This window comes from Cnephaeus nilssonii (assembly GCF_951640355.1).
Source record: "Cnephaeus nilssonii genome assembly, chromosome: 20".
In the NCBI taxonomy this organism is placed as follows: Eukaryota; Metazoa; Chordata; class Mammalia; order Chiroptera; family Vespertilionidae; genus Cnephaeus; species Cnephaeus nilssonii.
Window position 1 is genome coordinate 42,989,049 of NC_137091.1, and position 24,118 is coordinate 43,013,166.

Consider the following 24,118-nt stretch of genomic DNA (forward strand, 5'->3'; position numbering starts at 1 on the left):
CATTTTCTCTCCTAGTGAACCGAAAGAGATCCACTCACCCCTTGTTAGACCTCTCTGCTACAAGTATTCCTGGGCTAGATTCGGCTTCTAGGTTTATCTCTACCTTTATTTCTTTGTCCTCTCTTTCCCTATGTGCCTTCCCTCCCATCTGCCCAAGGCAAAGTAAGGCGTGGCCACCAGAATGATCCTGGGTTCTCTGCTGGCACACAGCCCTGTGGGAATGGCACCACTCGGCTTTGCTTGTTTCCTGCTGCACTGTAAGGAACTCAGGGCAGGGGCTGGCTCTTCTTTGCCATCAACTGGCATAGCAACTGACCATAGTAGGCACGCGGGTATTTTTCGAAGGTGTAAGTGATTTATTCTTCCTCTGTACTAAATCAGCTTAGGGCAGATAAGGAAGTACAGTCACTAGATACAAGGTGATAATTTAGAGACCTCTTGTTGGCTGGAATCTGCCTCCACTTTGGCTTTTCCTTTTCCTTGCCCAGGCTCTTATATTACAAACAAGGCTGGTTTCACCTTTGAACGCTGCAGTGTTCCCCGCACGAGGGCTGTCTTGGAGTTGGCTTAAAGAGTTGGCTCAGTGGTTTAGCGTCTACATACAAACCAGGAGGTTGCGGGCTCCATCCCCAATGTGGGGAATGCAGGAGGCAGCCAATCAATGATTCTCTCTCGTCTCTGATGTGTTTCTCTCTCTCTCTCTCTCTCTCTCTCTCTCTCTCTCTCTCTCTCTCTCTGAAATTAATAAAAATATATTTTTAAAAAGAGTTGTTTGAGGGACCTGGTTAGAGTAACTTGGAGAAAAGCAGATTCTCAGACCCTGGAAGTCTCTGATTTGAAGGATTGTGCAAGCAGGTAGACTTACTTAGGGTTGCTTAACCTAGAGTCCATGGGTGGGCTTTGGAGGTCTCTGAACCCCTGAAGATTAATGCAGAGATTTTGTGTATGTGTGTGCACCCATACTCTGTGGAGAGAGCAAAATATACAGCTTTTGTTAGGTTGTCAGAGTGAGGGGAGTCTTTTCCTCCTAAGTTAAAGACTGCTGTGCAGCCCAGTGTTTATGGACTAAACCAGTGATTCAGAGCAAGGATGACGGCACACCCTTGTCCTCAAGGAGTTTATGATCCAATAAAGGTAAAATGATTTGGCTCTAAACCACTTAGAGCTTGCAAGAGAGAGATTGGTGAAGGCTGGGAGGAAGAGTTGTTGGAACCTAAAAGGATGAATAAGATTGAAGTGACTGAGCCTAGATCAAATAATTTGCCCTTCCCAGCAGTCCAGTCAGGAGACCTCACAGCCTCAGGGTGATTCTGTGCGCCCGTAGCCCAGTGTGGTTACAGCCCACCTGCCGCTTACTGTGTGCCCGTCCCCTTCCCTTGGGTCCTTCCCAAGGTGCAGAGTCACTGATCACGGATATAATGACCAACAGCAGTAATAGCAGCTAATAAACCTGTTTTAATGTGGTGATGTTAGCTCCTGGCTTTATTTCCATTATCTCACCTCCGTGTTATAGATTGAAAAGAGACAGCCATCGGGGGTGCCAGAGTTTAATGGCTCCCTCGGTTTTCTCCCTTCCTACAGAAAGATGGCCGAGCCCACGTCTGTCTCCTTGTGTTTTCACAGTGATCACAGGAAACAGACGCCCCGCCTCAGGGAACACTTGGATGGGTGGTGCGCAGTTCTTCAGAAAACACCAACCCAGTCTTTCTTGGAACTGCCCTCCCAAAACCCCACCAAACTAGAAATGGAAAATGGCTGCAAAGTGTTTGGAATTAGTAATAGGCATATACGGTATTTCTCAGCTTCATAACTAACTGAGAGCAAATTATAATGTTGCCCTGATTGGAGACAGCAGGACAAAAGGCCAAACCATTACTCAGGCTGATTTCCTACAGCTGTCAGTGCATCCCGATTGCTTCATCTCGTTGGCAAGGCTCTTTATTTAGCCCTAGTGTGCAGCGCAGAGCCTTCCACGGGGGCCAGAGCGGCATCTGCGGGCAGCCTGGCAGGTGTGGCCTGGGCAGGTTCTTCATTTCCCTGAGTCTCGGTTTCCTGGACTGTAAGATGGAGATGAAAATAGCTCTTGCAGGGTAGTTGTGTGTATTAAGGGAGACAGTGTGTTCTGAGTGTCAGTCAGGAGCGCACATTGCTCCTGTGCTCAGTGTTTCCACGAATCTCGTTTCACCCGCATAGCGATGCTCTGAGATAGGTGTAATTCCCAGTTTCTGATGAAGAAAGGGGGGTTCTGAAAGATGAAGATGGATAGAAGCTAGCACTTTAACCCAGAGCCATTACCGCCTTGGCCATATTGCCTCCTTTCCCTGAGGTCATTTGAAGCCCAAAGAAGATCGATCAAGTGGGGCCCTGGCAACTCATGAAGCAGTGGAGCGAGGCCAGCTAATGTTGGCCTGTAGCCTTCTCTCTCACTGCATGAGAGGGTTCGGTTTTTCCTTTGACACCAAATATCTGGGGTCTTTTCCAACACTGCTTCTACTCTAACACCAACTAGGTGTCTTACGATTCAATTCTGACACCACCCAAAGTTATCATCACGCTCTAAAGACTCAGTCCCACAAGACAGCCCTCACTTCAGACACCAGTTGCAAAGTATTGGGTTCCCAGGTTACCCACACTTCGTCTGACTTGGCCACAAAGTCGGGGGTTCCCACACCTTCCCAGGTTCAATAATTTGCTAGAATTACTCATAGAACTCAGGAATGCTATACTTACTTTTACAGCTTATTTTAAAGGATACAACTCCGGAACACCCCCAACGGAAGAGATTTAGAGAGAGGGGAAGGGAAACAAAGAGAGAAACATTGCTCGTGAGAGCAAAACATCGATTAGCTTGCCTCCTGCGTGCCCCCTACTGGGAAATGAACCAGCGACCTCTTGGAGCAGGATGGTCACACCAGCCAGGGCAAGCACTAAGCACTTTTTATGAGACGGAAACAAATCCCATCGTCCTTGGGGCAGAGGCCCACATTCCAGCCCTTCTGGGAAGCTGTGAGCTTTCTAGCATCAGACTAAACTGGATTCAGAAGTTTACCAAGGGCGCTTTTCCCTAGGGAGCACGCCCACGCCTTCCTTCCCTCTGGCAGGCATCTTTACTTTCTCACCTAAACTCGGGGGGTCCCCACGAGACTTGCATCTAGGGGAGCAGCAGGCAGCGGCAGCTCATGCTGGGCTCACCCCCTGAACCTGTCTCCAAGGCCCCCTTTTCTCTGACTTCCCAGTGAGCCAAAGCAGCCGCCTGGACTCTCCTGTAGCTTCTTCTATGCTAAGCCCTTCCTGTGTCACTGTCCCTGCTTTAATGAACATACTCTCTCAAACACCTGGACTCACGTTGTGAAATCTTTCCTGCACGAAGTCAAGAACCCACACACTAAAAAAAGAAAGAAGTTTACTAAGTTCCTTCCCATGTGGTAAGCAGCTGCCCTAAATAAAAGTCTCCGTATTGTCATCCACATTCATCGTAGGCACTTTCTAGAGCTGTTGTGGAGATTTGGTGCGATTGGAGCTGCTCAATCCAGTCAGTGATTTCCCTGCGGTCAGCCTCGGTCTCTGTAATTCTTTCTTTCGGAGAAGGCAGCTAATTTCAAGATAGATACTCCCATCTATCACTGTAACAGTTTAATAGGTGCAGTTACAGCTTGAATACACCAACAGGCTTTATGTAATTGCCATATTTATAATGCTTTGAATTGATGACAAAGTACTAAAATATGAGGTGTGTGGTTTCATTTGCTGTGATTTTTATGGGGGTTCTATGTTACTTAATCTCTCCCTCCCCTATAATTCCAGGTTTGTTAGTGAGTTGCTTTCCCATTACCCAAATACTTTTAAAACAAAGCTTTTTGTACTGTTTTTGACTACCTCCCATGTTCCCATTTCTCACCACCCTCCGTTCTCTGCTTGTTTGTACGATAAACACAAGTCCCTTGCCTTCCAGAAATGCCCCCAGGCCATCAGAGTGGGCGGGCAGCTCCACTCGTGCCTCTCGCGGATAAGCGGAGTTCGTGGAGCTTGTGTCTCAGCACTGCCAGCGGGTTTCCTCAGGACCCAGTGCCCTGATCGGAACAGCATGGCCTGGCAAGCTGCCTGGAGAGCCCAGCAGCCAAAGAGAAGGCAAGCTCGTTCCACAGAGGAATTCTGCGCTTCCAGCCAAGACAGAAATAGTCTGGGGGACCCAGATCCCTGAGACAGTTCCGACAGGCCCTCGTGGCCTGGCTACTCCATGCACTTTCCCTCGGCAGCAGTGAGCTCAGGGAGACAGGCCGCTCGCCCTTGGCCAGCTGAGAGCAGAGGAGGCTGTGGCCGCCCCACACGCAGGGCAGCAGGCTGCCCACGAAGAGTGGCCAGGGAACTGGCACCCGGGGTCAGCTGCCGGTCCTCCCCTCGGCCTTCATGGAGTTGGCCTGACTGTGCCATTGAACTGTTGTTGCCTGGGAGAGCTCCTTTGGCCTGTTCTCCTTCCTCCCTCGTGTGTGGGAGAGGCGGGGTGCAGATCTCCACCAAAGCCAAACCTTGTCCCTGCCCCATAAAAGTGAACACCCCGATGGGGAGAGCACACCTAGCAGAGGACTGCCCCTGGTGAATTACGACGCCCTGTGATTCCCTAGGGAGTAGCTGGGGCAGTGAAAGCAGACTCTTAACCAGCCCCTAAAGCAGGGGTGGGGAACCTTTTTCTGCCAGGGGCCATTTGGATAGTTGTAACATCATTTGTGGGCCATACAAAATTATCCACTTAAATTAGCCTGTTACATTTGGTCAAACATTTAATTAACTCACCTCTTATGCCTTGGCAGAGCCAGACCAAATTATTTAGGGGGCCTCATAGGGCCCAGGGGCTGGATGTTCCCCATCCCTGCCCTAAAGGAAGGTGAGAAGGGAGGTGGGTACACTTACTGATGTAGTTTTCCCTGTGCTGGCCTGGCCCGGAAGGCCTACCCGCATGCCTGAGGCACTAGGCTAGTTGAGGACAAACTCCTTCAGTCCACTCCCTCCCTCTCTTCAACCAGAGAAACTGCACGTATATTTTCAGGCATATGTCCCTCCTTCCCTCCTTTGCATTGATAGTTACTGAATGGCTTCTCCAGGAATGAGTTACTATGCCAAGTCCAGGTACATAGGGGGGCAGTCGGAAAACACTGCCTGCTCTCAGGCCTGCTGGGGTTCAGCATTCAGCAGATAAGCACACAGCCGTATGGTGATTTTCAAATTTTGCCCAGTGCTGTATAGGACAGGTATGGAGGTGGTGGAGGGTGGTGATTAAACACAGGCTCTGGAGTCAGGCTGCTTGGGTTTGGATACCAGCCCTACCATTGGCTTGCCATGTGGCTCAGTTTTCTTCCGTTGTAAAATGGGAATAATATACTCGTGTTATACAGCTAACTCATCGGGTTGTGAGGGCTTGCTGAGATAAGACAGGTGGAATGCTTACCACTATGCCTGCCCATAGTATAAGCACTGCATAAATCTACGCAGTTATTGTTATAACAGACTTTATTTAGATCAGGGGTCAAGGGAGACCACTTTGAAGGAGCAATGTTTAGTCAGCCAAAAACTGGAGGTAAAAGTAGAAGGAACAACCTGCAGGAAGGCCCTGAGACAGGAAGGGGTCAGTGCTTTGAGTCCCTGAAAGGCCAGATGACTAGAGTGAAGTGGGGGGCTGGGAGGTGGGGGGGCGGGGAGGGTGAGGCGACACAGGCCCGGGCAGTGATGCAGGCCACCCAGGCCATGTGTGGAGAAGTGTGTATTTATCCTAGAGTGGAAGAGTTATAGGCCAGTGGGGACCACGATCAGCTTTCCTGCCAGAGGGTTATAGGTTCCTAACCTACAAAAAATGCTCTTTCTCAGTGAGGGAAGAGAGACCAGGAAAGGAAGGACCCTGGCTGTCCTTGGTGACATGGCTGTTCCTTTCGTGGTTTTTTGGATCTCAGAAGCTGAAAGGCGTTAACCTCTGCCCTCATTAATGCTTGGGAGGAATCTGCCCTGACCTCAAGGAGCTTTTGTACCAGCGGAAGAGAGGTTGGTATTGTATGCATGGAGAGGGTGGTGATGGTGGCGACATACTATACCTGTGTGCTAGTTAGGACTGTTTCTTTGTTGGTAGTTCTTTGTTTAGCCAATGAGACCCCTCACTGTAGTGTCACCAGCTCCACCTCCAGAGTCACCCTGCCATTCCTGGGCTTACACTCGTGAAGTCACACTCAGAGCCCAAAAGACGCTGGCCCTCTTGACAGGAGGGCCCCCAGCTGCCCGTGGCTTTGAACATTTGTGGCTGCTTTGCGGACTGCAGCCTGCTCACCTCGACTATGGATCACACTCCTCTGTTCTCCATCCTGGGCTGCCCGGAACAGGCAGCGTCAACTCTGGGCTGCTGGTGTGACGTTCACTTGGTCATTGTGGTTTCTTAAACATGGCTATTGGGGTATGCATTTTCTTGAAAGTCAGGGGGAAAACAGAGCCCCTTGTTAGGCTCAGCAGGGTCCAGAAGCCCGCTTTCACAGTTAATGACAGTAAGTACATGGGGATCTTATAAAGGATCAGCCAGATGCTAGAGCCATATGATGCCCCAGACCTGGTGTGATATTTTCATCTCTTCCCCTCCAGATCTCTCTCCCTTCCTCCCCAGCCTGGAGATTGATGACATGGCTGTGTGTACATACAATGGCGTTGGAAATTTACAAAGCTGCAGTGCCGAGTTGTGGGGCTAACACCCGGTCAAGCAGTCATAATAGAGTGTTAGTGGCATTCTGTCGTGGGGAGAAAGGAGGTCTGGCATTGCCAGAAACAGATCTTGATTGACGAGGGAATTACCGAGGAAAGACAGCTAACAAAGGGGCACTGGAGGGGGCAGAGTGACCCTAGTGTTCAAGGAATAGAAGAGCCAGAAAATCATTCTGAGCACATCCAAAACAGGAAGGCAACAGGGAGATCTGGTGGGGACTCTGTAATGTTATCAATAGTAGAACTTTATTGTAGGAATAAAGCCAGGACGCTTTCCATTGGCTGCTTTCTATGTGGAGAGGAGGCCGCAGTTTTCCTCGGCTCTTCCTCCTCAATCCTCCAATTGACAGATGAGAACACTGAACGGGGTGTGAGCGAAGACATGAATGCATATGAGTGAACAAGGGAGGAATGGAAAATTCTTACAACCCATAATGAATCTGGCATTTATGGGATGTACCCCACATACAATATTTAAGGGAAAAGGGTACAGGGCTTAACATTGAGGTAGTAATATAATGTTTAAATGCACGATCATTGAGGCAGAGACTTGAGTGAGCCAGTTTAAATCCTGCCCCCACCACTTACTAGCTCTGTGTCCTTGAGTAAATGGCTTAGCCTCTCGGAGCTCCATTTTCTGTCTGTAAAAAGGGAATAAAGCCCAGCTGGCATGGCTCAGTGGTTGAGCATCGACCTATGAACCAGGAGGTCACAGTTCCATGCCCAGGTTCAGGTTGTGGGCGCAATCCCCAGTGTGGGGCATGCAGGAGACAGCCGATCGATGATTCTCTCTCATCATTGATGTTTCTCTCTCTCTCTCCCTCTCCTTTCCTCTCTGAAATCACTAAAAGTATATATTTTTTAAAAGGGAATAAAAATAGTAATATCTACCTCAAGGAATTATTGGGTGGGTTCACTGTGATAATTCTAGTGAAGAGCTTAGAAAAGTGCCTGGCCTTTTTAAATTATTATTATTATTTCAGTGTTTGGCCTTTTATATTACTCCCTTCCTTATGTGTAATCTCCGTATTCACATTGCGACAAAGTCATTAATTAACCACCCGATGTTTGATGAGGAGCCCAGGCTCTGAGAGGTGGAGTGATTTGTCCCCAGTCACTCCGCCACCATAAGACAGAGCGAGAATCAGAACTGAGGTCACTTGGGTGTCGAAGCCTATGCATGTTTTTAAATATTTTTCTGTAGACTGGCCTGTTTGGGCTGAGCCCTAGGCATAGGCCATGCCTACAGGCAGGTGCTGCTCTTGAGGCTTGTTAAGCGTTTAGAGAAAAGAAGAGGAAATGGCAGGCGTTGTGCTGTGGACTTTGCTTAGGTTATCTCATTCATTCCTGCAGCAGTCTAAGAAAGTAGGTGTTAATCCATTGTCTAGTCAGATGAGCGGAAGTTAGGGTCAAGATTCGAACCCAGCCGAAACCGGTTTGGCTCAGTGGATAGAGCGTCGGCCTGCGGACTGAAGGGTCCCAGGTTCGATTCCGGTCAAGGGCACGTACCTTGGTTGCAGGTACATCCCCAGTAGGGGGTGTGCAGGAGGCAGCTGATCGATGTTTCTCTCTCATCGATGTTTCTAACTCTCTGTCCCTCTCCCTTCCTCTCTGTAAAAATCAATAAAATATATATATTTTTTAAAAGATTCGAACCCATGTCTCCCTGACAACAAAATTCTTCCACTTGCTAACTTCCTTTCCAGTTAGGTCATTAGCATAATATTTACTCCCTCAGCCCTTTGCTAAGGTCTCCTAAATGCACACCAGCAGGGTATGAAATGGGCACTGTTCTCTGTTGTGCAGAGAAGGAAACTGAGACACAGTTGCCCAGGGTCTTACATCCAGCAAGTGGCTTCTGCTTTCGACCTAAATACTCCGCTGTTCCCTTGTCCTTTCATCTTCCATGGAGGCGGGGGTGCTGCAGTGTGGTCCTCAGAAGGCGGCGATGGACTATATAGATACACAGTTGGCATTTGCCCCAAAAGGAGAGCCTCTTACTCTGGTGTTCCCCAGAGGTCAGTCCTCGCCAAGACAGTTTGGATTTTTTTATGCTCGAGGGAGTTTCCTTCTCTCCCCGAGTTCTCAGCACCCCTCTAGCCTTGAAATCTGGCCTGCCTGACTTTCCTCTTAGAGAAGGAGCTTGTCTGTGACATGTGTTTCTTTCCACCAAAGTTGTTGGTAGTTAAGACCTATCTGGTGTGTGACACTTCAGAGCACTGGCAGCTCCAGTTAAAGGACTAAAGTGCTGAGTTTATATCTAAATATAGAAAGTAAAAAAAACAAACAAACAGTGTGTGACTTGGAGGAAGTAGTGATTTGTACTAGAAAGGAAACGGGGGAACTGAGTCCTGGTTGCCTGAGCAGAGGTGCAGTCTGGCCTGGGCTGACTCGGAAAGATTCTGGCCAAGAGCACAGGTGCTGAGACATGGTGCTTGCGATCCAGGAATAAAAACTTGTTTGGACGGTTCAGAAAACCAGACACATACCAGGGCAGGAGGTGATTCTCCCCGTGATTCCCAAGCTCCTGCTGGTCGCCCGTCCATTTTCCTAATGCCCCTAGTCTGCCAAGTAAGTGCCACAGGCATCTCTCAGGAGCCAGGGCCAGCAGCATTTGCTGTGATGGGAAAATCACAGTGAAATATGCCCATTGTTAGCCCATTCAACACCTCATGGCTGGCATTGGTGGGCCATCTAGCCTTCCTATGTCACCAAAATAGTTTTGAGGAGACTACGCTGGAAAGGACCTTCTCTGCCATGTGGGTGCTCCGTAAATACTGAAAAGAAGAATCAGGTCTCTGCTTTTCTCTTGACTATTTTTAAACATTTTTATAACAGTCAGACCTGGCCAAGGTTAAAAGTTTCAATAGTGCATAAGGGCTTGCTTAAAAATAAAAGCAGCCTTGCCCTAACCGGTTTGGCTCAGTGGATAGAGCGTCGGCCTGCGGACTGAAGGGTCCTGGGTTCGATTCCGGTCAAGGGCACGTACCTTGGTTGCGGGCACGTCCCCAGTAGTGGGTGTGCAGGAGGCAGTTAATGGATGTTTCTCTCTCATCGTTGTTTCTAACGCTCTCTCCCTCTTCCCCTCCCCCTCCACTCTCCGTAAAAATCAATGGAAAAAATATCCTGGGGGAGGATTAACAAAAAAATTAATAATAAATAAAGAGCAGCAATTTTAATACTTTTTGGAAATGTTTTGTTCCTAAAGTATCTGGTATTTATTTTTCCTTGTGTATCATCTACCCCCCCCCCCCTCAAATTTTATTTAATGATAGAATTCAGGAGTCAGAGACCTTAGAGGCCTGAGCCATGTTCTAGAGTGGCAGTTCTCAAAGTGTAGCTCCCTGACCAGCAGGGTCTACATCACCCGGAATGTGTGAGATGCAAAGTCTCGGGCCTGAGCGGGGGAGAGAGAGAGAGTCAGAAACTTTTATGGGTGGAACCTGTATGGTATTATAACAAGCCCTTCAGGAGATTTGGATACATGTGCGATTTTGAGAACCAGTAATTTAAAACATAAAAGTAAAAAAATGAAGGCTCTAGGGTGGGATGGGATTCAAATCTCAGTCCACTCTAATCTTGTGCATTACTTACCCCTTAGCCTCTGCATTCCCATCTCTGAAATGGGATTAGTAATAACCTCTCTGGGGCTGGGGTATGAGTTAATGTAAAATGTATAGTAAGCACTTAGCATTATGTGCCTCGCACATGGTAAGCAGTCAGTAAATGGTTTATTATTGTTATTACTATCTTCTTAGACCGGTACTAATCTTTTTAAACAGCATTCCAGACAGATGGCTATCCGTGAGGAGGGAGTTCAAAAGCTCTGGCCCACTCCAAGGAATGACAGCTGTAGCTATGCATAATTTTATATATTGAGAGGAGATTTGCCTTCCTGTCATTTCCATTCTTAGTTGGAGCTCTGGTCTCTTGAGCCTTTGGAACAAAACTGTTCAGCATGGAAGTTCAGATATTTGAAGATAGTGACCTTGGCCATTCTGAACTTTGTCTTGTTCTATTCCCAGAGATTAACTTAAACATAAAACAGAGTAGATATTTGAAACCATTAGGGCTTTTTTTTTTTTTTAAGGAAGTAAAAAGGCCTTTCTCCGAGATTGCTTGAGTAGTGGGGTCTTCGGCGGTTTCTGTGTGTAGACATGCCCCCCAGTTCGAGGCTGAAGCTTTCCCAGGTGGACTTGTAGGCATGGAGCAGACATTATGGTTGGGGGCTACTGTTGGTAAGGACTGTGCTTCCTGCTGGTAGGCGTGAGCCAGTCACCTCTGGAGTGTTTCTGTGTGGGCCCGGGAGTCCCAGGACACGCCCCCTTTAGAACCCAGCCCCCCTGCCTGCAGCACCCCAGCCCTTTCCTGCTCTGGTTTGGGCTCCGTGGCTGCCGGTGCCTGTCAGGGTCCTAGTTCTCACCTGCATCCTCACCCCTATCACCTGATGTCACTAGCCCTCTGTTTTACTAACAGCCTTCATGGTGTTCAAAGTCTGCTCTACAGTTTTTGTTATTATTTAATTGCTGTCTAATTAGTAGTTGTGAAAAGTTGTACTGGCCAAGCAAATAATAGCTTTTCTAAATTACGATATGGTGTTGTGTAGGGCAGCGGTGGAATTACTATTTTAAAATGGGATTTCATAAAGTAAACATGCGTCCGCATTACAGGAAATGCTAGGTTGATGATTAATTGGTGCTGTGGAGCTGGCCTTGCACTTTCAAATGCTTCCCTTTTTGTTATCATGGATCTAGTGAGGTTTCGGCAGCCCATACCTCTGAAAATTTCCAGATAACTAATTTGCACTCTGTTTTCTGCCTTGTGATGCTGGGCAAGTGGCCATTAGGAGACAATGCAGAGGACTGCTCTGTCTGAGCTGAAGGTCAGGGTTGCAGAGATGATAGAATAGCCTGAGGCTGTGAGGGTCTGAAGTTGAGAGAGTGCCTCTCCACACTGGGGCTCGGAGAGGGCAGTGCGACTTTGTCAAGGACTTCGGAAGCTCCTGCTACTTGTTTTCTTTGCATTGGAGAGGGATGATAGTCAGGTCAAGAGAAGACTACCTAGGAAATAGTTCTTTCAGCCCGGTGGTGAAGGCTTGAGCCTGCTGACACATACCCACCCAGGGCTTGCCCAAATGTGGATGGTTTCATGTATAAGCATGTGATATGTATCACTGGAGATGTGAAATAAGTAGGAAGTTTAAATACATCTGTGAACAGTTTAGAGAAGTCACTGAGAAAAGAGACCATTGTAAAATTACTAACTGGGGATGGTGCACAAGGTCCAGCCCCTCACCTCTGACCTTTGGGTTGACAGCAATAGGGGATGTACCATCTACAAAGCTACCAGAATGCCGAGGGCCAGTGGACTTGACTCAAGTGTGGTATTTCTGGGAGGAAAGACTGGTCTGGACTTCAGCCTGGTGGATAAATGTCAAGTGACTTCCGGAACAGTGTGGACACAGAGGGTGGGAAAGGCCCTGGACTTAGACCAGTCTACCACTTACCCGCTGTGCGGTGTGGGCCAAGGCCTTTCTGAACCTCACTCTTCTCGTTTGTATTCTCTTCATTTAGTAGCTCCTGCCATTGGGGACTGAGGATTCAATGGTATTATCATTCTTTAATAAATGAATGAGGGTGGGTGGGTGCAGGAAGGCACTTTCATTCCAAAAGGGGGGCAGTGGGAAAGGTCACCACTGAGCCGGGGTGCATCTGGGGCCTCAGGTTAGAAAGTGTCTGCACCTCTCTCACCGGGAGCAGTGATGGCAGCTCCTTCATAAACTAGACATTGCATCATAGGGTGTCCTTGGGACCGATCCATTAACCCCTTTTTCTCTGGGGTGAAAGACCGGTCTGCAGTTAATGGCTTTTAAGCCAGGAATTGATGACTTTTGCTTCTGTGTTCTTCAGAATTCACCTGCCACTAATCTGGGGCCCCAGGAACAGGCAGGCCGGCTGCTTTTATCTCGCCTGATGGGGCCCTCTCCAGAGGAGCCTACTGACTGACTGCAGGTCCTGGCCCTCTCTCCACTGCCTGCACTGCCTTCTGGTGTGTGTGCAGTGGTAGCTCAGTGCCCATCAGCCGGCCAGAGCTGCTCGAAGCCAGTCTTCAGAAGTGACCAGGATTGGTTTGGCCCTGAGACCCCGTCTTGGTTTCCATAGGGACTTAATTGTCCTTTAGACTGTGATGTAAGGGGGCAACAGTGGACTTTCCTTCCCTGGAAGGGGAGATGGAGTCAGTGGACAAGGCTTAGAATCTACTCTGCCAAGGGGTGGGAGTGAAGGGAGGAGGCCAGCAGTCGCTCAGTTGATGCTTTATATTCTTCTATACTATTTAGTTGAATTTTAGTATTGGGGTTTTTTTCCTTACCTAACACGGTACATCTGGTAAGTTCCAGAGTTAAATGTTTTTTTAAAAAGGTATGAAAGCCCTAACCGGTTTGGCTCAGTGGATAGAGCATCAGCCTGCGGACTGAAAGGTCCCAGGTTCGGTTCTGGTCAAGGGCATGTACTTTGATTGCAGGCACATCCCCAGTAGGAGCTGTGCAGGAGGCAGCTGATCGATGTTTCTCTCTCATCAGTGTTTCTAACTCTCTATCCCTCTCCCTTCCTCTCTGTAAAAAAAAAATCAATAAAATGTTTTTGTTTTTTTAAAAAGGTATGAAAGAAGAAAGAAATAGAAACTAAACTAAGAATAGGAAAATCCATATTAGGCATAAAAACAAAGGAATACATCATAAAGAAAATGACTGGTCTTAAAAACCTAAAATTTTTAAATTATGTACTTTAAAAAATGTAATACACAAAAGTAGAAGACCAATAACAAAAAGGCAAAAAATGTAAATGTTTATAACATTAACACAGGCAATTGCTTAATATTCTAAGACTTCTTTCAAGTACAAAATGAGAAGAACCACTCTTACAGGAAAATAAACAAGAATGTGAATAGGAAATTCACAAAGTAAGAAATACACACTGCCAAGAATCTGTTATAGTTACTGCTATCCAAAAAAACATAATTGTGGGTTATTTCTAACAGTGAAAACTTGGGAAAACCTAAATGATTAACAATAGGACTATTTTTAAAGTTACTATATCCTTTGATGTCTTTAAAATCATATTGTAAAAAAATAAGAATATTTAATGACTAGAGTAAGTTCACAACATGAAAGTGAAAAGTAGGTTAAGAGAATATTATCTCCCTTTTGTTAAAAAAAATAATAAAATTCAAGAGTATACATCAAACTGGACAAAATTATCTTTGGCTGATGTATTTCTATATTATTTTGATTTTTTCAAAATCAAGTATTTTTAAATTTTTAAGTGAAAAAGAATATGGGGACCTTGGCTGGTGTGTCTAAGTGGTTAGAGCATTGACCTGCACACTGTGAAGGGTCGAGGGTTCAATTCCCGGTCAAGAGCATGTACCTGGGTTGTTGCAGGTTTGATCCCTGGCCCCGGTTGGGGGGTGTACAAGAGGTAACTAGTCATGTGTGTCTCACATTGATGTTTCTCTCTTCCCCACTCTCTCCCCCTTCCATCCTCTCTTCCACTCTCTAAAAATCAATGGGGAATCCTATCTAATAAAAGAGTAATATGCAAATTGACCATCACTCCAACACACAAGATGGCTACCCCCATGTGGACACAAGATGGCCAGCAGGGGAGGGCAGTTGGGAGGGACCAGGCCTGCAAGGGAGGGAAGTTGGGGGCAATCAAGCCTGCAGGGGAGGGCAGTTAGGGGTGACCAGGCCGGCAGAGGAGGGAAGTTGGGGGCGACCGGGCCTGCAGGGAAGGGCAGATAGGGGCAATCAAGCTGGCAGGGGAGTGGTTAGGGGGTGATCAGGCTGGCAGGCAGAAGCGGTTAGGGGCAATCGGGAAGGCAGGCAGGTGAGCAGTTGGGAGCCAGCAGTCCTGGATTGTGAGAGGGATGTTCAACTGCCCTCAAGGGGTCCCAGATTGGAGAAGGTGCAGGCTGGGCTGAGGTACACACACACACACACACACACACACACACACACACACACACGTACACACGTGCACAAATTTTGTGCACCGGGCCTCTAGTAAAAAGAATATGGGGGAAATAGGTTGAAGTATCTAGGAAATTGCTTTAGCCCTTTCCCCTCTCATGGAAGGTGCCTCATGCTCTCCTCGAGTGTCCCCCTCAGTCTCTGCTCTCCACTGCCTGCACCTAAGACACCTGCTTGTTTCTCCTCAGGACTGAGCACTGAAGGCATCTACCGGGTCAGCGGGAACAAGTCAGAGATGGAGAGTCTGCAGAGACAGTTTGATCAAGGTAAGGCCACCGCCTGCTGAGCATCGGAGGCCGGAGGCAGTCCAGGCGACCACGACAGCCAAACTGCCAATGGAGCCCCTTGAGGGAGCTGCAGTTCAGCCCTGGGGGTGCTCCTGCCACACACAGCCCAGAGCAAGGGGTGTGGCTTGGTGATGGAGGAAGAGAAAGCATTTGGCCCCAGTTAGTATCGCCTCCATGGTCACACTGCCACGGCGGAGGAACAGGCCCTGTCAGCAAACGGAAACATCCCCCTGCCAAGCCTGTGTCAGCCCGTCACCTCCCGCAGGCTCTGTTCCGGGTCACCCTGGCACATGCCTCATTCACCACCGAAGGGCCTTGCTTCCCTGGGCCTGGGCCATGCAGGCGTCAGTGCGTGCACATGATACACTGTTGGGTTGAGAAGACAAACTTATTTTGCCAGGGCCCCTTCCCACAAAGGAGTGCCCTTCACAGAGTCCCTGCACGAGACAGAAAGCAAGGGAACATTTTGTGATTAGCTGAGCCTTGGGACTCAGGCTTCTAAAGCTGGACTCTCATGAATTAGACTTGATCTTAGCGGGACTCCCATCTCCTAAGCTAGGGCAGCTCTGAGAGGCCAAATCTATTTCACCCCAACCCTCGGCAGGACTCTGCCTCTTAGCACTGAGCATTCTGTGGACGAGGAGTCTCACCCACCAGCGCCAGCAGCAGATGAGCCAAAGCAATCCCAGTTCTCAGATGTCACTGCCAGGGAGAAGGTAACCGAAGGATCAAAGTAGGGTTAGGCTAAACGCACGGCTGGGCCGAGGGGACCACGCCAGGCTCAGAAGCCAGGAGCCTGTGCGGGCTGCGTGACAGAGCAGCTGCCAGTGCCCAGCCGGGAGCAGGCTGCCTGCCCAAGCACTGGGGCCATCGCACTGCAACACCGCAGTCGGTCTCTGCAGCGGCCCGTGGGGAGAGGTGACACGAGAGAAGGGACACATGTTCGTCTTTTGGGCTAGGAAGCATGAGGTCCAAATGAGGGTATCGCCACGCCCTTGGGTGAGCACTTGTACCGAATATACAAGAATCTGTAACACAGCTTATGCCCCCAAAATCGGAACAGCTAATGACTATCAGTCGATGATTTCTTACAAATCAGGAGTGCAGTCAAGTCTGAAAAGAAAAACTAGAGACAGAGGTCAGTGGGGTCATAAGCTGTGAGGGGCCAGAGGGAAAAGAACAAGTCTGTCTGTCCTACCATCATAAGGGATGAAGATGGGGGCAGCAATCAAGATTATTGTAGGTTGTTTTCTTTTTTATTGAATTTCTTGAGGTGACAATGCTCAAGATTGTTGGTAATATGTTTGCAACCCACCAGGAAAAGTGAGCCCGCTTTTTAGGAAAGCCCCCTTCCTTTCTCCCCGTAGAGGGATGGATGTTAGGAAGAGGGAGCAACACATCCAGGCGGACATAGGGAGCTAACTGGATGGCACAGAAGGGGGTGCGGCTCCTACTCACGGGGTGACCTTGGAAGGAGGTGTTGGCTGTCAGCCTTTGCGAATCTGAGAACCTTCTTTTAGCAGCACCAGGGATGCTCCTGTCTAGTCTGTGGTAATCCTGAGGCCCTGCCCAGGCTCCAGGCCAGCCCTGGGCAGCCCCCCAGGGTCCTCAAGGTCTCTCTGACTTCCCCCAAGCACAGGGTTTCCTTTTGCTTCTGCACGGCTTAGATCGACTTGGCCTCACTCTTCCAACTTCCTTTCAGACCACAACCTGGACTTGGCAGAGAAGGACTTTACAGTGAACACGGTGGCTGGTGCCATGAAGAGCTTTTTCTCAGAGCTGCCTGACCCCCTGGTCCCCTACAACATGCAGGTTGATCTGGTGGAGGCGCACAGTGAGTACCGGCAACCCAGCCTGCTCGTGGGCCCCTGGCAGCACCCCAGCCTGACTGCGTTGGGCACACTGAGGGAGAGGGGAGGGGAGCAGCACCATAAGAATGGGTCCTGCCCTCGGGGGCGGGCACTGTGGCTCTTGGAGCTGAGATTTAAAGGACATAAGGAAAGGGAACTAACAAGATGACATCAAAGGGACTTGCAAATGAGGCTCCTGTCTTTGTAGACCAGAGGTTCTTCTCTGGGGGTCCCCCCAAACTCCACGAGTTAAGAGCCTAGTTTGGGTGTCAAATTCGGATTGAATCCGTGCTCCTTTGCTTGTGCATATTGTGATGTTCTCTGACCCTCCGTTTTCTATGTTGCTGTCCCTACTCCTGTTTATGAAATGAGATTAGGAAAGGTACAGAGGTGGGGCTCCAACAGGCCCTGTTAAGAGGTAGGTGTTACTTTCCATTCGCTGCCTCTGGCTCACGCCTCTCCTCCTATCAGCCAGCCTCTGAGGGAAAGGGCCAGGGCCAATGGCCCCGGCTAGATGATCTCTTGGGGCTACAGCAAGTTAGCACCTTGTTTGAAGGGCCATCTTTGCATGCTATGCGCCTGCCCTGGCAGCTGCTCCTGCCCTGGCCTGCCTCTCTCAGGCAGGGCCTTCCCACTGGGCAGCCTTTCCTGGACTTGGTGTAGTTCGGCCGAGGGGACCTGACCTCTTGGAGCTTCCCATGTGCAGCACGTTCTACCCTTTTTAGCCAGAGGCAGCCTTCCTAGCTTGTACTCTGGTAGACCAAAGCCCCCAGCAGCCATCGCTCTGCAGCAGAAGGGGGTGTCTTTGCCAGTGACCAAGGGGTGCCATGTTTCTCGGACCCCAGGACATTAGTTTCATCTTGTCACTGCCCAACTCGAAAGAGGGAGGGTATTTTTTGTTTGTTTTCTGGGGGGTTTCTAATTGATTTTAGAGAGAGGGGAAGGGAGTGGAATAGAGAGATAGAAACATGGATGAGAGAGAATCATTAATCGGCTGCCTCCTGCACATCCCGTACTGGGAATCAAACCGGTGACCTCTCAGTTTATGGGTCAGCACTCAACCACTGAGCCACACTAGCAGGACTGAGAAGAGGGAGTTTTAAGCCAGCACAGTTGACTCACAAGGCTGGTGTGGACAGAAATTGGAGGGAGGTCTAAACCCAGCAGAGCTTTAAGTTCTGGGTCACGGACTCGTAGTGGCTTCAGTGACTAGAGGTGCGGGCGGAGGCCACCCCTGCGCTGTGGAGGTGCCCGTCAGGACCTGACTGCTGCAGGCGCAGGGCCCTGCGTCTCCTTCCCATGGTCTGCACCCCTGATGTGTTTCCACACCTGGGTGCTGCCCTCACCATGTTTTATCCACGTGGTCTTGGCAGATTAATGCTGTTTATCGCTCCTAATCCTGTCCAAGCCCACCAGGGATGGGCAGAGTTCTGAGGCCGTCATCGCTCATCTGGCCTTCTTCCCCATCTGCCTTCTCAGGACAGGAGTTGGGTTTCTCCAGATGACTTAGGGGGTGGGGACAGGTGTCCCCTTCTTCTTTGATCCTGCGCCCTGATAGAGGTCCTCCCAGTAATCCCTGGTGTGAAACACATAGGAAATCTCCACTGGAGCCAGCTTTCTTTCAGCCTGGGCTGAAGTTAGGGAGAGGAGGCCTGGGCTGGTACCCAGCTTGCTGGGAGCTAGGGGAATTCCTGTCGGCATTTGTCTTGACTTGGCGCCATCTAGAGGCTAGTAGAGTCCTGGCACCCAACAGAATCCCATTGTTTCTGTGGGAATTGCTGACATAGCATTTTTTTGGTTGGGGGGGGTGCGGAGAGCAGGAGAGGGAGGTGTTATTGATAGGGAATCAGCTGCCCTTCCTACAGCAGCTTCCGCAGCGTCCATTGCTGAGGAAGGGAGCTTCTTGCTGCCACTGCAGCCTGGAAAAGGGTGGAGGTTTCTGCTTCCCCTTCCTATTGTGCTTCCTGCCCCCGCTGGTCAGCGGGGCTCTGTCTTGAACCTGGTTGCGGGGAGTGACCTGGCACCTCCAACAGCCAAAGCCCGCTGAGGGGAGGGTGGGGCTGTGTGTGTCGGGTGGCTAACTAAGCCAGAGACAGCCACCGGGCAGTGCCAAAGTTAGTGTTCAGGGGCATGGAACAAAGATTCTCAAGCCCCAAAGTAGCTGTTCCCAGCCTGGCTGGGTTTCCATGGCAACATCAACTTGACCAGCTCTTTCCTCTTAATACCTAAGAACTGTTGTGTCTGTGTGTATTCAGGGCTTGCAAATGGTTTCAGATCCCATTACAGCAAATACCAAGGTCACTATCAAATTGTTTTGTTAGCTCCATAATTTCACAATATTGAACATGCTGAAAATGCGCCCACAAAATAGAGATTTTTGTGATTATTCACCAGTCATCTTTCTACCACGTTCAAGGTGATGTGTGGGAGATTGAGAAATGAAGAACAGCATACCGCTAGGGAGTGGCAAGCTGAGGCTTGACCTTCGGTGGTGAGACATTGTCCCTGCCCTCCCCGCGTGCACATGTAAGCCGTTTGCCAGGCAGAATGAAGCCAGCTGAGCTAGAAATACAGAAAAGGCAGTGTGGAGGGAGTAAGGGAGAGGACTTCATGGAAGAGGTGGCATGAGGCAGAGAAACAGCTTTGTCTTCCCCATTCCATCTCCTCACACCTCACCTCAGCATTCAAAAAGTGTCATCAATTATTCTTGCTCCACACCTTCTCCTTTACCTCCCACAATACGCGTGGCCCCCCACCACCTGTCTGGAACCCCTCTGGTGCACCCAGTGCCGCACAGGCACTGACCTATGTCTTTCTGTGCCGGAAGGAGCCCGGCAGCTGGCTCCATCTCAGTGCGGAGGTTCTGACTAAGGACCTTTGACTCCAGGGACCTATAACTGCAGGCGAGACCCGTGTGCACATTTCAGTCCATAGAGAAGACCAGTAGCTTTCATCAGATTGTCCAAGGGATGTGTGACCCAAAATGGTTCAGGATGTAGCTCACCACCCCACCATCCCATTTACAGGTGAAACCACACAGGGCCGCAGATACTGACCGACAGACTGGCCCGGTCGCCAGGCGGACCAGCCCCGCTGCTCACTGGGCTCTTACTCACATGCGACATTGCTCATCCTGGGATCCTGCTTCCTCTTGTCTGTCCAGATAGCTGCTTAAGAGCATGGGGTTGTCCCTCACCTCCTAGCACGTGCCGGTCCCTGCCTCGGTCTGGTAGGACACTGAGCAGGCTATTGCGGGCTTAGCCTCCAGGAGGGCACCCTGGAGTCATTTCCCACTTGCGGGAAAGGTGGGGGCTGCACACGGGTGTGCCTGCATGCCTCACTGAGGGGTGTGGCCCTGAGCTGGGTGTTGTCCTCTTCTGGTGGTGCCAGTGTGCCAGGTGGTCAAAGGTCATCAAGGAATTTCCTCTAGGCACTATTGGGCACAGCAGATCCAAGCCTAGAGCCTGGTTGGCAAAGATGGCAGCAGAGTGGCACAACCAAAGCAGGACTGGTGTTTGAGATCAGGGTCCCTGGCACCAATGTGTGTGAGCTTAGACCAGTATTTTTACTTCTTTGAGCCGAGGTTTATCTGTCTGGCGGGAGGGAGTGATGAGCTAGTCTCTGAGGTCCGCGGTGGTCTCTGGCGGTCCCCTCCTCTTCCTCCTGAGTCCTGTGGTCTCAGTTGTTCTAAGTTGCCTGGTCTGTGTCCAGACTTTGTCTTGCCTCTCCTAGAGTGTCTTGCTTTCACCTGACACCTGATTTCAAAAGAGTGGTGTGTTAGCTTGGGGGGCCCAAACCCTCTAACTACCACCCCCCACCCCGAAGAGGATTAGTGAAGTCGGAGGGGGCACTGCAGTGGGTGGAAGGCAGGTGATCCAGAGCAGGTGTGCTGGCCGGGAGACAGCCTGGGACCCTCCCCTCCTCCCCGCACCAGCCGTGTGCCCTTGGCATTGCCTCTTGAGCAGGTTTGCTTAGCCAGCCTGTGGGGTGAACCCAGCCCCCCTTCACTCAGGTGGTGGTGAGGGCTGCACGGAAGCAGCCGAAATCCCCGGCCAGCGCTGCGGCCCGCCCAGAGCCAGCAGTCACTGGGGCCGGGCTGGCGTGGAAAGGCTGCCGGTGTGAGCCTGGAGTCGACCCCTTGGCACTGAGGGAAGTGAACAAGGTCGAGTCAGAGGACATCAGCAAGACGGGCCTTGCTGTTCGTGTGGCAGATGCAGGGCCAGGCTTTGCGCTGGGAGACTTCCTGTTGCTCTCCTTTGTGGCCTCCCTGCTCCTCCCGCCACTCACTTGACGCTCTCAGCATCCTGGACACCTGCGCCGCGAAGCTAGTGGGAGAAGGAGGGGAGCACAGGGAGGGGCCATGGCGGTCCTCGTTGGGCGCCTCACGGGGTCAGGAAGGAGGTTGGCATTCCTGGGTGTGGTCCACAATTACTATCAAAGCAGGCTCGGTGAACCCCACCCTGCCCCCTCCTTTTCCCCAAGGAAGAGAGAGGAAGCAACCCTCCTTGTTGCTCAGCGGATAGGAAGGAGGGGCATCCAGGGCAGACGGTGGCCTTGCCAGCCCCGTTTCCTGCCTCCAGCCAGCAGGCGGGTGCGGCTGCCTGAGGTGAAGGTGCTGCGGCTGAGGGAGCCCCGTCACAGCGCTCAGCTGTGTGTGAGACCGCCGTACACACGCTCCTCCTCCGGGGGCCGCTTACTGTTTCTAAGGAAACTTTCTTGAAACTCAAGGCCAGAGACAAAGTGTGCCCTTGAGGTTGAACCCTTAAAATAAATCTTGGGTTCAGAGAAATGAAGCTGATAATGGCCCCACATAATTCGTTTCTGTGGGCTTTTTATTTTTTTGTTTGTTTTGTTTTTGGTCATTTTCTAACAGGCAAATGTTCACAAAATGTGTATTTTTATCAAGTCACTTGCAAGTCAAAAAATTTACCCAGTTTCATGCTCGTTGGCCTGCCAGCAAGCGCTCTCGACAGCTCGTCCTGCCCATCTCCGCAGCTTCCCGTCACTGGTTTTCTGAAAGTCAGACTAGCTTCCAGGTGCTTCTTGTCTGAGCTCTTCACGGGGTGTCTTCGCCAAGTGAGGGGGGCACTGTCATCAGCCCTTTACACACAAGTGACTCGGATGTGTCACTTCCCCAAAGTCACACAGCTGCTTGGTGTCCGAGGCAGAATTCGCACCCAGGACCATGTGGGTCAGGACTTCCCAGCAGGTTCTCTCTGCACCTCCCGCCTTCCCAGCCGGCTGTTTCTGTTCCATCTTCTTCCAAGTCTAGCTTGAGCCAGACTTCTCCAGCGCTGCCCCAGCCTGACCCTCGGGCTTCCTAAAGCACACGGGGGTTGGGAGTCCGCCAGCCTCCAGTTCGGGCAGGCTTGTGCGTGGCTTATTTGTGAGGAGGGGCTGGTGCTCTCCTGCCTGGCAAAGGAGCTTGTGCTCCCAAACCAACGAGGAACCATCGTATTTCTTAATGGACCCCCATCCAGCCACCCCCACAACCCTCATTGTGGGACAGCTGCCATTCTTCCTGGGACAACCCTGCTGTGAGCGCTGAGCCCTGGAGTAGCCCCGGGACACCCTCCCGCGCTCAGAGAACCTGTCCTGGCTCCCCAGGGGCTCTGGCCCTTTTCCCTTTTGCCTCGCTGGCCCCGGGTGGCTCTCCCAGCCCCAGGGAGCGCAGTGGTCCCCCTCAGGTCCTGCAACCGCTCTGCGCCTCAGATTCCTCATCCTTGCCATGGGGACAGCCCTGCCTCATAGGCTTGTGGGGGTGACTGGAGCAGGCCTGGCCTGGGTTCCGCGTTTCATCCTAGTGAGCTTGTGTTCTCTCCTAGCACATTAGGATTTCATGATGGGCTAAGGCAGGCGGGGTGGGGGGATGTAGACCCTTGGAGGGACTGCATGAGAATCCCCCACTGTTTCCGTCGGCTCTTCCTATAGGGAGATGTGCGGAGGGTCCCTGTGGCTCCAGGAAAGGACAGAGCCCTGCTTTTGTGACAAACTCCCTCCCCAGACAGTCGGTTGGCGTGGGCGGGTGGCAGCACTCCCCGTCTGGTCAGGAAGCAAGCGGGCTTTCTGCGTTGAGATGCCTGTCTCCAGGGGCAACCAGATGAGCAAAGAATAGTGTTCTTTATGGTGGAGTCTCTTTGCATCCTTGAGTCTCGGGTGGTGGGGGCCAGGAAGCTCCAGGCGCACAGTGCTCCCCTTCAGCGGGCGCCTGGGACCCAGAGGTGGGCCCGGCCCCAGGGCCCGAGCCACTGCCAGGTGTGCGCCTTGGCACAGGCTCCGGGGAAGATGGGCTGGCCTTCCTCAAAGCCCTGGGCTTCCCTCAGAGACGGTCCGACGCAGCACACCCTTGGTGGCGCCAGCACACTGGTTCGGGAGCTGTCCGGGACCAGGGTCCGCTTTGAGCCCCAGAACACCCAGCCTCGGCCACGGAAGTCTTTGGTTTTCTCTTTCCTCAGAAATCAACGACCGAGAGCAAAAGTTGCATGCCCTCAAGGAAGTACTCAAGAAGTTTCCAAAGGAAAACCACGAAGTCTTCAAATACGTCATCTCCCACCTGAACAAGTACGTCGCGGGGCTTGCTGTTCGGTCTTTTCTCCGCAGGCACCGCCCGTCAGGGCCAGTGAGCAGCAGAAAGGCTGAGCGAGGCTCCGTCCCCAACCCAGCTGCAGGGGTGCTGGTCCGCCTCCCCCGGGGGCACTTCGGGCTCAGGCCCAGCCTGGTTCTGTCTGGGAGAGGCCCACGTGGCCCCGAGTGTGCGAAGTCCTCTCTCCAGTGTTCGTGTCCTTGGTGTGTGACCCAGCACCGCGCCACACGGGTGCACTGGGAAAGCAGCCCCCGTCAGTGAGGGCAGGAAACCTGGTCACGGCGTAGGTCCCACATTCACCCACAAACACGTCTGTTCCAGGCAGACCTAGCTTTCATCTTGGCGCTGCTGTTATAGGGAGCTCTGGCTTGGGGCACACTCCCTGTCTCTGCACAGCCAGAGCATTGTCACCCCCTTTGGTGGTCTGGGCAAGAGTCCTGGAGGCAGTCTATTCACCCCAAGGCTTGTGGGGGGCCTCCCATGAGCCAGGGCCTCAGAGCCACCCCCGGGGGCTTGCCATGTGGGGACACTGGAGCAGAGGACAGGGCAGGCAGGACAGACAGCCGGTGACAGTGACCAGGGCGTACACATGAGATGGGGCAGGGCACAGAGCCTCAGGTGGGGCCCACTGTCC

The 24,118-nt window shown here is 51.1% G+C and overlaps 1 protein-coding gene across 3 annotated transcripts in view; it reads left to right on the top strand.

The window, feature by feature from the left end:
• ARHGAP35 (Rho GTPase activating protein 35) overlaps positions 1 to 24,118 on the top strand; it is a 136,115-nt gene that overhangs the window by 107,611 nt on the left and 4,386 nt on the right. For 2 of the 3 annotated variants that reach the window (XM_079800216.1, XM_079800217.1), the window contains exons 4-6: positions 14,953 to 15,030; positions 16,754 to 16,885; positions 23,357 to 23,462. In XM_079800216.1, the coding sequence (XP_079656342.1) occupies positions 14,953 to 15,030; positions 16,754 to 16,885; positions 23,357 to 23,462 (316 nt within the window). Of the gene's footprint in view, positions 1 to 14,952; positions 15,031 to 16,753; positions 16,886 to 23,356; positions 23,502 to 23,545; positions 24,080 to 24,118 lie in introns of those variants that run through there. The other variant, XM_079800218.1, reaches the window with a different exon arrangement.